We start from the raw sequence: 16031 nt of genomic DNA on the forward strand, positions 1-16031 counted from the left end.
GGGGACTCAGTGGGCATCACCCATTACAGGGCATTTCTTACTGAATCAAAATTAGCACATTTATAGTTCTGCAACATGAAAAGGGTGGTCCCTGAATGAAACAAAAGTGAAAGAAGCTTTGGGCTTAGAGAACATTCTCACTGGAGTTCTATGCATGGATTTAAAATTACTTGCAAAATGTACAGTATGTGCAAGTCTATAACGCACACATGGTCTCAAGTGGTAGCAGGCTAGCAATTTAAGTCACTGAACACTACTAAGCCTTATGGAATTTAAGACCAAGTTGCAGTAAATAAACAACTTCTTGCATAAACATACTGGCCAATTATGATAAAATTCTGATCTAAATGACACCATGTTGCATAATATATGGAACAAAGGAAATGGACCTAGATTTAAAAGATCTATACAGTTTGCTTGAGAACATGTTCGAAACCTATTTCAAAACATACTGCAAAACAATTAGATGGCAATCGCTTTGGGTGAAAATCACCACCCAGATCACAGGATTCAGGGTGATGCCTCATCATAGTGTGATCAATTCCATAGGATCAATTCCATTGCTTACACCTTTGGCTTCTTTGAAGATATACTAGTTTTAATGCAACACTTACAATTTTATTTCCAATATTAAGTGATATACAGCATTACTATCACCAGAGGTAACAAAGCCCATTTATAATGTACTTGTAAAGCATAAATGGGACAACAAAGAATGAAGCATTGATTTGTTAAATACTCTGGGCCACATCCTCAGATGATGTAAATTAGCATTGCTCCATTGATCTCAGTGGAGTGATGCCAATTTACATCAGCCGAGGAGCTGACTGTCACGTATGAAGGTGAAAGAGTATAGACAAGAGTGATCAGCTGAAGAGCTCATATATACTGCACACATATTTTACATTTTAAGTATACTAGAAAAGTGGCAATAACTCTGAAGAGGTGGTGTCTGTATAATTTTTTCATCTTTTGAAGATTGATTCCCCCTTGTATCTATATGCTGTATGTCAATAATAAAAACAGAGCACCAGGAAAACAAGAAAAAAACCATTGCATTTTTGTTGGCATCATAAACTATAGTTATTTTGACCTTCTCTCTTTTGGTTTATGAAGCTATTGGAGATATTTTGTTGTAAAGCCCAGATGTTTTTCTATATTTGAGCAACTCAAGAGAGATGTTATAGTTATAGTTATTAAGCAACAGACTAAAGACACTCACTGGTAACATTTAAAAACTTGCCAGTTTAAAAAAAAAAAAAAAGGAAGGAAGGATTTGCTTAACATAGTAAATATCTATACAAATGAAAGCACCATGGAGGTTATGTCATCTGCAAATGACATAAAATAACCAGTTTCTAACAAGATGGGTGAAAATGTACAGTCACTGGAACTTATTAATAACTTATTTATTTAGGTATCAATGCAGGAAGGTACTAACTTCCTAACTTTAAGTATTTGAGCAGTCCCACTGAAATCAATAAGAACTACACATACTGACCTTACATACAAATATCTAACTGTGGTTTCGGATTTGGTTTCAAACTGTGGTACATGTATTCTGTAATACAATGTGCCAAGGATAATCTCCAATTGTTTCCATTTAGGTTTATATTTTCATTACTTAGTGAAGAATAAGGATATGACTGGTGAAATCTGCATTGTGTAACAAAGATATAGCAGGTGAATATATATTGTTTTGCCACTTTTCTTTCTGGAGATATAGAAGGAAATTTCAGTAAACTGATACTTTTTAGAAATTTGTTTTAAATCACACTCAGAATTATATACAATCTCTTAACAGCATCATCATCAATGGCACTGCTTAGTGCCACAAAATGGTTCTCAGACATGTGTGAGAGTATATGGAGAATGCTATTTTTTCATCTCCAAGATCGCACTGCCTGGTCCTCTGTGCTTAGCACTGCAGATGTTGCAGAACTGCAATGGGGACATCTGGAAATTTAAAAGAAAGGTATGTTAGTTAGATAGTACTCTGTATTCTGCAACAAAACAATTGTCATGTGAAAATTTACCTCAGAATTTGGGAAGGTAAATGTAAGTCACTCCATAAATTCTACAGCTTTCTAGTGAGCGCATACCTCCTGTGCACGTTCGCACATACACATATACATAGGAAGGCAGTATAACAGAATGTATTATGCATGAAATAATTATGCTTGGAGCCAAGAAGCAGTATATTCCTCCTCGCCGTTGCAGGTGCTCTAAAAGACTCCCTTCAGAACGATGTGTATGTATATAACAAACATATACTGAAGCCAAATTCTGCCCTTATGAGGATTAAATACTTATGTGAACAGCTATGTGGAACAAAGACAGCACAAATTACTTGGCACACTGTCCTCGCTCTTTGGAAGATCTGTGCTGGTGGATCTGGCTGTGAGTGGATTTCTGAGCCACATCCCCAGATGGTGTGGATTGGCATAGCTTCATTGATTTCAAGGGAGCTAGGCTGATTTGCACTAGCTGAGGATCTGGGCCAGAGTCTCTATGTTTTGTTACCCAAATCAAACATTTTTTTAACTCCTGCTTTTACCCTCATATGTTCCTTACTTTTGCATCATTCTTCCTCCAATATGCCCCACTATGCCTATATGCATCAAGCAGGCTTCCTATAACTATAACTGGCACGGCACCAAACAGCAACTGCTCAGCAGAAACACTGAGGACCAACAGCTAAACACAAGAATATTAAGACTCCTACAGTACCAATTACAATAAAAGTCAACTTTTTAAAACAAATCCCAGTAAATGTTATCTAGCCTTCTTTGTCCAGGAACAAAATTTCAGACTGGCTTTTGGCATCCTGGTCTTTGAGCCAAAATTTGACTATTCTTCAGATAATCTAATTCATAGTACGGTAATTATCGCTAGTAAATATTGTCAACAAATTGCCAACAAATAATTGCTTTTAAGAGAAATATTTAAGAGGCTTTATTATCATGGGAACACACTAGTAAAATAAAGATCTCTGTGATAAATATTTCAATATATAATTTTTGATGTGCGAATACGGAGATGCCTTGTTTAGTTTGTTACATTTGCTAGAGGGAGTAGTTCTTTAGACATTGACTTTACTTTACAACAAAAACAGACAAGTAAAAAAAATCTTAAATTTCACTTGTTTTTCCTGTTTTATTAATTTTCTGATGCTTTTATTTCTAAATCCCTGTCCAATTTTTATATATATAAAGTTATTTATTGTGTTTTCACTCTACAGCCAAAACAACTTAATTCAACAGAAAAAGCAAAAATTCTCAGCAAAAAAAGTGAATATAAACAAAGTTATTTAAATATTTATTCACTAAAACATGAAGATGTTTTCCTCTCCAGATCAAATCAGTGAATGTAAGTTTCTTAAGAAATTGTTTTATTATGGAAGTTAATTAAATTAAAACATCTTAGAGAGCTGCTATGTAAAAGTTAAAAAAAAAATCAAACAGCTCATTCACTAAGTCTCTGAAATGCATTTCATATTCAGATGTGAGAAAAATCAAAATATTTTTCTTGTCTGAGAGCAGCAGTTTTCATTTAAATTATATGTATTTTGGTTGCAGTTGGGTTAACCACCCTTCTCCTAGACACATACTGAGATACAGTCAGGAATAATTGTAATAATCATTTTATAATCCCCGACAAACATGTGCCCTTCTCTGTGGATGGCAAAAGCAAACCATTTGTCCTTTCGTCCTTGATGAAGGTGATCTCTCATATCCACCGAGATTAAGTTGGTTGCTTACTGTGCTAGGTACAGGGAGGCACTCTTTGTGAAACATATGCCTGCAATGGAACACTGTCACACTGAAGGATTTGGATGCATCTGGGGGGGGGGAAGAAAATAAATACATTACAATGAGATAGTGAAACAAGGGAGCTGATGGTTATAATAATTTACCTTACCTATGCAAAAGATATTGACATATTCCATTATTTATGCAGAATAATAGTAACGTCTTACGTTTAGGTAGCGTCCTTCAGCTTAACATATTCCAAAAATTTTACAGATTATTATAGATGGTTCAGGTAGCCCCAACAGTTAATACTGCCCAACACTTTCCATCATGAAAGACCATTTTCTAGTGCTTATAACTTTGCTAAACTTAATCCATTTGGGCTGAAATTTTCTATACAGTATGTCTGCCTAAGGCCACTTAGGGATCTGGGGCAAAATCAGTACTTGGTCCTGCTAGTGAAGGCAGGGGGCTGGACTCGATGACCTTTCAAGGTCCCTTCCAGTTCTAGGAGATAGAATATCTCCACTCTGGGGGTTTGGACAGGTGCCCCTGGGGTGGAAGGGATTTCTCCTGCTGCATTCCTGCGTGTGCCTTCTCTTGGCCAAAGCTGCCTGCAGAGCAGACTCCATCTTGGCTACGAGAGCGCTAAAGTTACACACACAGGAATCACTTCACTCATCATTAATATGCAGTTTTTAATGCATTAAAAATAGGTGGCCAACCATCACTGGAACATCCTCCCCTTCCAGATTTTCTACTACCAGAGGCCTGTGCTAGGCTTGATGTTGGTGGAGGTGAACACAGCAGAACTACATTGTGAATCTAGCCCAGGGTCTGACAAAACCATTTCAGTTCTACTTTCTCTTCTACGCCATGTCCACATCAATTTGGCACATGATGAAGAAAAAACAAAACTGAAATGAAAGTGCTTCCTTGAATGCTCTGTGCCATTGCTCAGTAGCTGTTTTTTTCACTAAAAAGAAAGTAATCTTATTCAAATACTTAGCCATAAGTATTGTCATTTGGAGGGCTCAGGCCAACTTATTCTATTGAATCAAGCTATAACCTTCTCATGCTGAGGAACAAGTGAAAAAAACAACTATACATATTTTTTGTGATATAGCACCCTCCCAAAATATATATCTTTATAAATAATGCTTTGCTGAATTTCTATTTTCAGGGCTAATCTCAGAAAATGTTTTAAAACTGCAGTCTGTTATAAGATACAGTAACTCCTCGCTTAATGTTGCAGTTATGTTCCTGAAAAATGTGACTTTAAGTGAAATGATGTTAAGCAAATACAATTTCCCCATAAGAATTAATGTAAATGGGGGAGGTTAGGTTCCAGGGAAATTTTTTTTCACCAGACAAAAGACTATATTTATATTTATATATATATATATATATATACACACACACACACACACACCCCCTACCTCTACCTCGATATAACGCTGTCCTCGGGAGCCAAAAAAATATTACCGCGTTAAAGGTGAAACCGCGTTATATCAAACTTGCTTTGATCCGCCGAAGCGCGCAGCCCTGCCCCCCCAGAGCACTGCTTTACCTCCGAATTCGTGTTATATAGGGGTAGAGGTGTGTATATATATATGATGATTGTGAAGTTTGGTTGAGGTAGAAGTCAGAGGGTGGAAAAGGTTGGGATATTTCCCAGGGAATGCCTTACTGCTAAATGATGAACTAGCACTAGCTGAGCCCTCAAGGGTTAACGCATTGTTGTTAATGTAGCCTCACACTCTACAAGGCAGCACGAATGGAGGGAGGGGAGACAGCCTGGCAGACAGAGACACACACCCCATGTGTGTGAGAGCGAGAGAGAGATACACGCATTGCCCCTTTAAGTACGCTGACCCCACTCTAAGTACACTGCCTTTTTAAGTAGATTAGCAAGTTGAGACAGCAGCTGCTGCCGCCAGCAAGCTTCCTCCGTCCTGAGCCCTGTCGTGTCCCACTCTGCTCTATGGAGATGGGGGAAGCGGGGGGAAGGGGTACACCCTGACATTAGCACCCCTCTTTCCCTCATCCACTGGGCACAGCAAGCAGGAGGCTTCCAGGAGCAGCTCCAAGGCAGAGGGCAGGAGCAGCACATGGCAGTGGGAGGGAGGGACAGCTGAACTGCCAACAACTGATAGCCTGCTGCACAGGGAACTTAGGGGAGCGGGGAGCTGATGGGGGGCTGCTGGTCCACCTGGTTCCAAGCCCCAACCAGCTAGCTCCAACGGGCTGCTCTTTCTGCAAGCAGTGGACAAAGCAGGCGGCTGCCAAACAACATTATAAGGGAGCATTGCGCAACTTTAAACGAGCATGTTCCCTAATTTATCAGCAACGTAACAACAAAACAACGTTAACTAGGACAACTTTAAATGAGGAGTTACTGTAAGTGCAAATATCTTAGCACTGAATGAAGCAATGTGTTTTCAAATGCTCAGATTCTAACAGGTTTATTCCACGAACAACAATAATTTTTGATTTATATTTCCTAAAAAAGGATTCTCTCTCACAGGGTCTCTTTCCCACCAAGCGTCCTACCTGAAGGAAGTATAGGGGAAAGACACGATTCACAGATATTCTCTTCTGTAAGAAAACAAATATTTAAAAATTAATGACAAAGAACATTATGTTATCATCATGCCTCAAGCAGATATGGCCCTGTCTTTACTATAGAAATTCCAGCATCCAATGCTGCATTTTGAGGAATTATTTATTTATAATGCTCTATGCAGTCTATTAAAAATTTAAGTATGAAATAGAAGCAGCCTTATTGTCAGCATGAAAATATGTAGTAAGGTGCTCAAATTCTGTGGAGAATATGCCATTTAACACCTAGATTGACAGTCAGATCAGAGCTGTAAACTCACAGGAAGAGGTTTGAAAGAGGTTAAAAAATATATGGCTGTTTTTTTCATGTACAGTATGCTGTGTCAGAAGCTCTGATCCTCTAACTTTACAAATGTCCGACTTTCTCGTGTTGGAATTATCATTGTATTTCCTTGGAGTTACACAACGGCTGATTTTTTTTTATCATAGGTGATAAAATAGTTTGAAATAGTTTCGGGTATCTTTAAAAGATGTATTGTAATTTCTTGTTTAGGTTACATATTCTGATTAACAGAATATTTGCGTAGCCAACAGGTCCCAGGAGGCAATACTTTTTAGCTTGATCAGAGCAGAGACTACTTGGATCAAGATAAAGTACTGACACAGGGACCTGTAGTTTCCAGAAGCTAGCAATTCCTCATTAAAGATGAGGGCTAGCAGCATCCCACTCCATTTTCTGTAAATTAGGTATGAGGCCCAGGCCCTTGGCAAGCTTCCAATATTGTCCTTAGTCTAAAAACAAAGAATACCGCTCAACAGTTTTGAAGACTGCCGTATTTTGTTTGTACCTACCATCCACGCGGACGCCTTTCATTTGAGTTCGGTGCATTTTCTTCAATAGTGACAGTGAGTCTGCAACAAGTATCTTCTTGCATCCCTCACGTAGCAAAATCTATCACAAAGTACACAACCAGATAAGATTAAGTCAAGTCAATTACTATACATGCAAATGCAGAAAACTGTACTCAGATCTTGTCATACATGATGAGGCCAACCTTAAAAACTTCTCATTTGACTAATAAGAAATGCCACCTCAGTACTTGAAGATTCCCTATATCAGCGCTTTGCAAATTCGAAACCTTGGGATTCCCTGTGAAACTAAGGCCTTGTCTACACTACGAGGGGAGATCGAGCTAAGTTACGTAACTTCAGCTATGCGAATAATGTAGCTGAAGTCGACGTACCTAGATCTACTTACCGCAAGGTCCACACTATGCAATGTTGATTGGAGACGCTCTCCTACTGACTTCCCTTGCGCTTCTCATTCAGGTGGAGTACAGGAATCGATGGGAGAGCAATCTGCGGTTGATTTAGCGGGTCTTCGCTAGACCCACTAAATCGACCGCTGATGCATCGATGCTGCGCGTCGAACCCCAGGTAAGTGTAGACAAGGCCAAAGAAAGGTTCAATTACTTTCTCCCCAAAAATATCTAAGCAAGCAAAATTTGTAACTATAACCAAACCACAAGCAAAAGTTATAAAATTTCAAAAGACAAACTTAATTAGAAAGGAAGGGAGGGAGTCAAAAATTTTAAATACCCACTCAATTCAATACAATGGATGAACTTGCCTATGGTAAGGTTCCAATGGAAGAACATCTAAGGGAAAAAGGAGATCAGGAGAGCTGGCAATTTCTCAAAAGTGCTACAGCAAACTATCCCAACATGAAGGAAAAAGATGTAGAATACTAATAGGCCACTATGGCTGAATCAGGAACTCTTTAATGACCTGAACGTCAAAAAGGGATTCTACAAAAAGTGTAAATATGGACAAATTTCTAAGGATGAATATGAAAGATAGCACAAACATGCAAGAACAAAATCAGAAAGGCTAATGCCTAGACCTACCAAGGGACATAAAATGTAATAAGAGGTTGTATAAATACATCAGGAGCAAGAGAAAGGCCAATACAAATGTAGGTCGTCTACTTAGTATGGACGGAGAACTATTAATAGATGACATCACGAAGGTTGAGGTATTTAATGCCTACTTTGTTTCAGTCTTCTCTAAAGATGTAAATTGTGACTAGATACTTATCACAATTAATATTAACAAGGGGAAAGGAACATTAGGCAAAAGAGAGAAAGAACAGGTTAAAGAATATTTACATAAATTAGATGTATTCAAGTCAGCAAAACCTGATGAAATTCACCCTAAGAAACTAGCTGAAACAATCTTGGAACCATTAGCAATTATCTTTGAGGCCTCAAGAGGGATGGGTAAGGTGCCAGAGGACTGAAGAAGAGCAAATATAGTACGAGGGGAGATCGAGCTAAGTTACTTATCTTTAAAATGTACCAGTCAGCCTAAGTTCAATAGCTGGAAAGATATTGGAACAAATTATTAAACAACCAATTTGTAAGCACCTAGAGGATAAGAGCATTATAAGTAATAGCAAACACGGCTTTGTCAAGAACAAATCATGACAAATCAACCTAATTTCCTTCTCTGAAAAGGTTACTGACATAATGGATGGGAGGAGCAGTAGAGGTAATACATCTTGGTTTTAATAAGGCTTCTGACAGTCTCCTATACATTCTCATAAGCAAACTACAGAAATGTGGTCTAGATGAGATTACTATAAAGTAGCTGCAAAACTCCTTGAAAGACCATACTGAGAGTAGTAAATAATGGTTCACTGTCTAGCTCAGGTGATGAATCTAGTGGCATCCTGCAGGGGCTGTCCTGGGTCGAGTACTATTCAATATTTTCATTAATGACTTGGATTACGGAGTGGAGCACATGTTTATAAAATCTGTTGAAGACTCCAAGATCGGAAGGGTTGCTAACATTTTGTAAGAGGATTAGAATTCAAAACAACCTTGATAAATTGGAGAATCGGTCTGAAATCAACAAGATGAAATTCAAGACAGACAAGTGCAAAGTACTACAATTAGAAAGGAAAAAAATCAATTGCTCAGCTACAAAATGGGGAATAACTGGCTTGGTGGGAGTACTACTGAAAAGGATCTGGGGGTTATAGAGGATGAAAAATAAAAGTCAACAATGTGATGCAGTTACAAACAAGGCTAATTTCATTCTGGGGTGCAGTCACAAGAGTTTCATATGTAAGACCGTGAGGTAGTTGTCCTGCTCTACTCGGCACTCGTGAAGCCTCAGCTGGAGTACTGTGGACAAATTGGAGTGCTTTAGGAAAAATATGGACAAATTGGATTCCAGAAGAGAGATAACAAAAGGATAAAAGGTTTAGAAAAGCTGACCTATGAGGAAAGGTTAAAAAAAATGGCCATGTTTAGTTTTGGGAAAAGAAAACTGAGGGGGAACTTAACAACAGTTTTCAAATATGCATAAGGTTGTTATAAAGAGGATGGTGATCAATTGTTCTTCATGTCCACTGAAGGTAGAACAAGAATAATGGGCTTAATCTGCAACAAGGGAGATTTGGGTTAGATATTAGGAAAAACTTGCTAACTATAAGCAGAGTTACGTACTAGAATAGACTTTCAGAGGGAGGTTGGGGGTTTTTAAGAACAGGTTAGACAAACACCTATCAGAGATGATCTAGGTATACTTGGTACTGCCTAAGTGCAGTGGTGGGCGAGGCTGGGGGGAGGGTGGCGCTGGACTACATGACCCGTTAAGGTCCCTTCCAGCCCTACGTTTCTAGGATTCTAGAATCACATTGGTCCCTTCTGATCTTATAATTTATTAATTCAGCTCTTCTAGCTAGCAAGACAGGTTACGCGAGTCACCCAAGATGAACGATTGAACGTATTATCAAGGGGACAACTCATCGTTAAGGAAAATTTTCTTCAGCATGTTTGTCCATGTGACAGGGTCGGTAGCTCACCGCTGTGGCGCCTCCTCCTGGCCGCTTCGGGGAATTAGTTTTGCGCCAGTAGAGCGCCCTCTTTGGGTGGCGTTCCGTCTGTCGTCTCGCCTCTGTGGGGTGCACGGTCTGGTGTTGCTCCCGACGTTGGCGTCCTCTTCTGGAGCACTGCCCTCCGGCAGTGTCCCTCTGTCCGACCACACCCCCTTCCGGGGGGGGGGGGGGGAGTAAACAACAGCCCCACACCTTCAAGTCCGATCCTCTCCGTCTAGGATCCGGTGTGGTTCTGACCGGCCGCTCCCTGCGGCCCGTGGCTGTGCGTGGGGTAGCACAGCAAACAAAGGGGGAAAAGGGGGGGGGGGGGGGGACTCAGGCCCACCCACTACTCTGAGTCCCGGTCCAGAGGCCCTCGTGTGACAGTCTCACTGTCTTCCTTCTCCTTCCTCCTCTGACTATCCCTCTGGACCGCTTCCCCAACAGCCCTTCGCTACGCTAGGCCTCCTCCTCCCAGGCCTGCCGCCTAGCAGGCTATGGAGTAGGGCCTTCTCCCACTCGCTCAGGCTGGCCTGCACTGCGCTGTCCGTGGTGCTGGCCTCCCAGCTCTGGAGACAGACCTTCCCCTCTGAAGGCCTGGGACAGACTGACTGCTCCTGCTCTGGGCAGCCTTTTATATGGCTACGCCGGGCTCTGATTGGCTGGCTCCAATCTGCACTCTGATTGGCTCCCAGTAAGCCCTCTCCTGATTGGTTGGGCGGCTGCGCAGGCGCCTAGACCTGCTGCAGCCTACCCTCTCTGAGTGTGGGCAATCGCCCCACCACACACCCTCCCCCTTAAGAACCTTCCCGGGGGGGTGGGATATCCTAATCGGCCTAATGTTCAGGAGCTCGGAACTTAGCCTTTATCCCACAGTGGCTTGGCTTACCGGCTCACAGTCCAGAAACATAGCCCTTGTCGCGGGACCCCATGGCCTACTGGCCCCCAAAGTCACGGAAATTAGTCTTTGCTACCAGGCAACCCGGCTTATCCGCCGCCTCAGCGGGGGGATCCCACCGAAACACGCTGAGGCTTACCAGGTCCGACGTACCAGCCTGTCGATTCCCTGAAGCTGCCTCCTATCCGTTCAGCTGCCGGAGTGTCCCACGGGTCCCCTGATTCTCCACGGGTCTCGTGGTCCACCGCCTCGGCTGGTCCTCCCCACAGCGAGGCTCCCTCTCGATCTGGAGAAGTCACAGTCCCCGGCGGTTCCAGGAGTGTGTGCTGGTCCTCCACCGGGGCTTCCCGCAAGGGTTCTTCTCCCACGACCGTCTGCCTAGGCTGGGGTATGCTCCCTCTTTTCACGCTCTCCGTGCATTTGGGACACACCCCGTACGACCGTGACGGATCCTCTGCCGTCAGGGCTGACTGTCTAGGACCTCGGCAGTTGGATGGGGGCTTGGCTGCCCCCTCGCAGACCGCCCCCTTCGCTACAGATCCCCCTCCCTGATCCGATTCTTCGCCCTCCTCCCCTAGCCTGGAGAAGAAATCGGCATTAGTATGGGCCTTACCTGGTCGGTGGAGCACCTGGAAGTCGTAAGGCTGAAGGGCGAGGTACCACCGCATAATTCTAGCATTTGTGTCTTTCATGCTGTGGATCCATCGCAAAGGGGCGTGATCTGTGATTAATTTAAAACTATTCCCTAGCAGATAGTAACGGAGGGCGTCGATAGCCCACCGCACCGCCAGGGCCTCTTTCTCTATTGTTGAGAAGTGTCTTTCTCGGGGGAACAGCTTCCGACTCAAATACAGTACTGGGTGTTCCTCCCCGTCTACTTCCTGGGAGAGTACTGCACCTAGGCCAACTTCTGAAGCGTCTGTTTGTAGAATAAACTCCTTCGTGAAGTCGGGGTGCCGTAGTACTGGTTCTTGAGTGAGCCGTTCCTTGAGCGTGTTAAAGGCTCGCTCGCACTGCGTAGTCCACTGTACCTGTCGAGGCTGGGAGTTCTTTGTTAGGTCTGACAGGGGGGCGGCTATAGATGCAAAGTCTGGTACGAAACGACGATAGTACCCAGCTAATCCCAAGAACTGACGCACTTGTTTCTTCGTCGTGGGGGTGGGTACATCTCTGAGGGCTTGTACCTTGCTAATCAGGGGTGTTAGTTTCCCCCCTCCTACTGTGTATCCCAGGTAGGTCACTTCTTCTTGGCCTAAGTGACATTTCGCCGGGTTAGCTGTCAGGCCGGCCGCTCTGAGGGCTTGTAGCACTGCTGCCAGGTGGTGTAAATGGCTCTCCCAGTCAAGGCTATAAACCACGATATCGTCGATGTACGCCGCCGCGTATTGGTCGTGGGGCTGGAGGACCTTGTTCATCAGACGTTGGAACGTGGCTGCTGCTCCGTGCAAGCCGAACGGCATGGTTACGAACTGGAAGAGGCCGAAGGGCGTAGGGAAGGCCGTCTTCGCTCGGGAGTTTGGCGTCAGTGGGATCTGCCAATATCCTTTAGTTAAATCTAAAGTTGACAGGTACTTGGCTCCCCCGAGGCGCTCTAACAGTTCATCCACTCTCGGCATTGGATAGGCATCAAAACGAGAGATAGCGTTGACCTTTCTGAAGTCGATGCAAAACCGGGTCGCCCCATCTGGTTTCGGTACTAAGACGATAGGGCTTCGCCACTCACTCGTCGATTCTTCTACCACTCCCATCTCCAACATAGTCTCCACCTCCCGCCGGACGGTATCCCACATTTTCTTGGGTAACGGTCGATGGTTGTCCGTCACTCTCTTCCCGGGGTCTGTGGCAATATGATGACTCATTAGGGTCGTCCGGCCTGGGCGGGCCGATAATACATCTGAGAACTTCTCCACCATCTGTTGCAGTTGTCCTCTCTGTCTGGGGTTGAGGCCTGACCCCACCACAGCCGGTCCGGGGTCGGGAAGATCTCCTGCTAGGGGTCCAAGTTCTGACTCTGGGGTGGACGGGCCGATGAACATGGCTTCCCGGGTCTTCCAGGCCTTTAGGAGATTAATATGGTAAATACGGGTCTCTTTGCGTCGACCAGGTAGTCTGACCTCGTAATCGACTGGTCCCACTCGTCGGATCACTTCGTAGGGACCCTGCCATTTGGCCAGGAGCTTCGACTCGGAAGAGGGCAGTAACAGCAACACCCTATCGCCTGGGGCGAACTTCCTCCCTCTAGCCCTTCGGTTATAGAGGCGCTCCTGACCTGCCTGGGCCCGTTCCAGGTTTTCACGGGCGAAGGCCCCTAACGTTTGGAGTCGCTCCCGGAGCTGTAGCACGTATTGTGTGGTCCCAAGGACCCGTGTTTCCTGTGCTTCCCACTCCTCCTTCAGGAGGTCCAGTATTCCTCTGGGCTGCCTGCCGTATAGGAGCTCGAAGGGCGAGAACCCCGTCGAGGCCTGTGGTACCTCTCTTATTGCGAACAACAGGGCCGGCAACAAGGTGTCCCAATGTGAGGGGTCCTCCTCCACAAACTTCCGCAACATGGCTTTTAGTGTACCGTTGAATCGCTCTACCAAGCCATCGGTCTGCGGGTGGTACACCGATGTCCGGAGGGTCCGGATATGGAGGAGGCGACATAGCTCAGCTATTAACTTGGAGGACACATTGGTGCCCTGGTCTGTCAATATTTCACCGGGTATCCCCACCCGGGCGAAAATCTTTACCAGTTCACCCGCAATGGTCGGTGCCGTCGCTGTCTTTAGGGGAACGGCTTCGGGATAGCGTGTGGCGTAGTCCACGACTACTAGTATAAAGCGGTTCCCTGTCTTGCTTCGCTCAAGGGGGCCGACGAGGTCCATCCCGATCCGTTCAAAGGGTACCCCCACGACTGGCATGGGTACCAGGGGTGCAGGAGCTACCCCTTTCGGTCCGGCTTGCTGGCATTCTGGGCACGAGGCGCAAAAGTCTGCCACTTCCCGGTGGATGCCTGGCCAGAAAAACCGGCGGGCCACCCTCTGTAGGGTCTTCTCGCGTCCGAGGTGTCCAGCCCAAGGGTTCGCGTGGGCTAAGTGGAGGAGACCGGCTCGCAGTCTCCGGGGGACCAACAGCTGACGGAACGTCTCCCGGGTCTGGGGTTCCTGCGCTATTCGGTACAGGCGATCCTGCCATACCTCAAAGCGGGGGCCCTGCGGAATCCGTTGCGTCCCGTCCCCCTCAATGACCGGGTTGGTGGCTTGCTCCCAGGCTCGGCTTAAGGTTGGGTCTTCCCGTTGCTCACGTAAGAAGTCCCCGTCGCGCTCTAACTCTACCCGGGCGTCCTCCACCGAACGGGGTCTGTCTCCCGGACAACTCGCAGGGGTCTCCGCCGTCGAGGAGGTCCCCTCGCCGGGGTCATCCCTTAGCCTGCTCCCAAGCAGCCCCGTTCCCGGTGCTATAGTCCTGTCCGGTCGGGGCTTGGGTGGCTGATATCTTAGGAGGACCTCTCCGAAGCCGGGCCAATCTCGCCCCAACACCACCGGGTAGGCCAGCCTAGGGGCCACTCCTACTCGGAGACCCTCCTCTCGGCCGCCTACTCCCATCTTGACCCAGGCTGTGGGATACTGGCGGATGTCTCCATGTACACACTGCAGGTAGATCGGGGGCCCCGAAAGATTGAGGTTCGGGACCAGCCCCTCTCGTATGAGGGTCTGACTACACCCCGAATCTACGAGGGCATTGGTGGGATTCCCTTCAACCTGGACTGGGACTATCAATTTTCTTACCCCTTTCTGCCGTGCCCGTTGTCCGGCCATCCAGGCCTGCCCGTAGCTGCAGTACAAAAAAGGGCAATCTCGCCGGAAATGTCCCTCTTGACCGCAGCCCCAGCACCTCTCTCGGGTTTCGGCCGGGCTTGGGCCTCCTCCGGGGGGGCCTGTTCGCTCCAGGGGCTGTCGCTCCCTTCGAGTCGCCACCGGCAATAACTTGGGTCGGGGTTCAGGGTTGGAAGATCTCGGGTGCCGATGGCTGTTGCCTGTCAGTGGTCCAGAGGCTCCCGTCCCACGAGGGTTCCCCTTCTCTGCCCCGCCCTTGCGACCAAGGCTCTCGGCTGCTCGGGGTGGTGCCTCTGCCCCCTCGGCGGATAAGTAGTCCTCCATCAAGGCCACTGCTGCGGAGAGGGTGGCCGGTCGATGCCGTCGCACCCAGGCCCTCCCTCCCGGGGGTAGGATCTGGGTGAACTGCTCTAAGGCTACCAGCTCCGCCACCTGGGGTCCCGTCAGGCCCTCTGGGTCCAACCATCTCCAGCAGTGGTCCCGGATGCGTTGGGCCACAGCGCGGGGTCGGGCCCCCGGAGGATATTGTTCTTTACGGAGACGCTGTCGGTAGGTCTCTGGGCTAATGCCGGTATGGTCTAGGATGGCCGCCTTGACTCGGGCGTACTCGAGTGCTTCCCGGGGGTCGAGGCTCCGATATGCGGCCTGAGCCTGCCCCGTCAAATAAGGGGCTAATAACGTGGCCCAATGTTCTGAGGGCCACCGGGCAGCAGTCGCCACCCGTTCAAATGTGACCAGATAGGCCTCTGGGTCATCCTCGGGCCCCATCTTGGTGAGGCGTATCGGTGGGGCCCCTGGGGTATCCCCCAGTCCGGTTCCCATGGGGGCGGCAGGGGTGCCTCCTGCCGGCCGTAACAGTGCGGCCATCTGTTGCACCAAATGTTCCTGCTGCACCCGCTGCTGGGTGGCCAACTCTCGGAGGAGCTGCTGCTGATTCTCTTGGTGCTGAGTCATCAGCAGCTGCTGCTGAGTGGTCATCTGCTGCAGCATTTGCATCTGCTGCTGGTGCTGCTGGGCCGACTGCTCTTGCTGCTTCTCTAGCAGCCATTTTAATAACTTCTCAGCCTCCATGTTGGGGTTCAGCGGGTTACTCCCGGTTCAATCCCCTCACTCTGGACCCC

The 16031-nt window shown here is 46.4% G+C and overlaps 1 protein-coding gene across 8 annotated transcripts in view; it reads right to left on the reverse strand.

Annotated features, from left to right (window-relative positions):
* Nucleotides 1–580: 580 nt before the first annotated feature.
* Nucleotides 581–16031, reverse strand: part of VPS41 (VPS41 subunit of HOPS complex) — a 152566-nt gene continuing 137115 nt past the window's right edge. For 4 of the 8 annotated variants that reach the window (XM_024106434.3, XM_024106435.3, XM_065583810.1 and 1 more), the window contains 4 exons: nucleotides 7167–7266; nucleotides 6306–6350; nucleotides 3696–3841; nucleotides 581–1956 (listed from right to left, as the gene is read on the reverse strand). In XM_024106434.3, the coding sequence (XP_023962202.1) occupies nucleotides 1876–1956; nucleotides 3696–3841; nucleotides 6306–6350; nucleotides 7167–7266 (372 nt within the window). In that variant the 3' untranslated portion in view covers nucleotides 581–1875. The remainder of the gene's footprint in view (nucleotides 1957–3695; nucleotides 3842–6305; nucleotides 6351–7166; nucleotides 7267–16031) is intronic. The other 4 variants (XM_042844793.2, XM_065583809.1, XM_065583811.1 and 1 more) reach the window with 1 other exon arrangement.

Source organism: Chrysemys picta, chromosome 2 (assembly GCF_011386835.1).
Source record: "Chrysemys picta bellii isolate R12L10 chromosome 2, ASM1138683v2, whole genome shotgun sequence".
NCBI classification, from domain to species: Eukaryota; Metazoa; Chordata; order Testudines; family Emydidae; genus Chrysemys; species Chrysemys picta.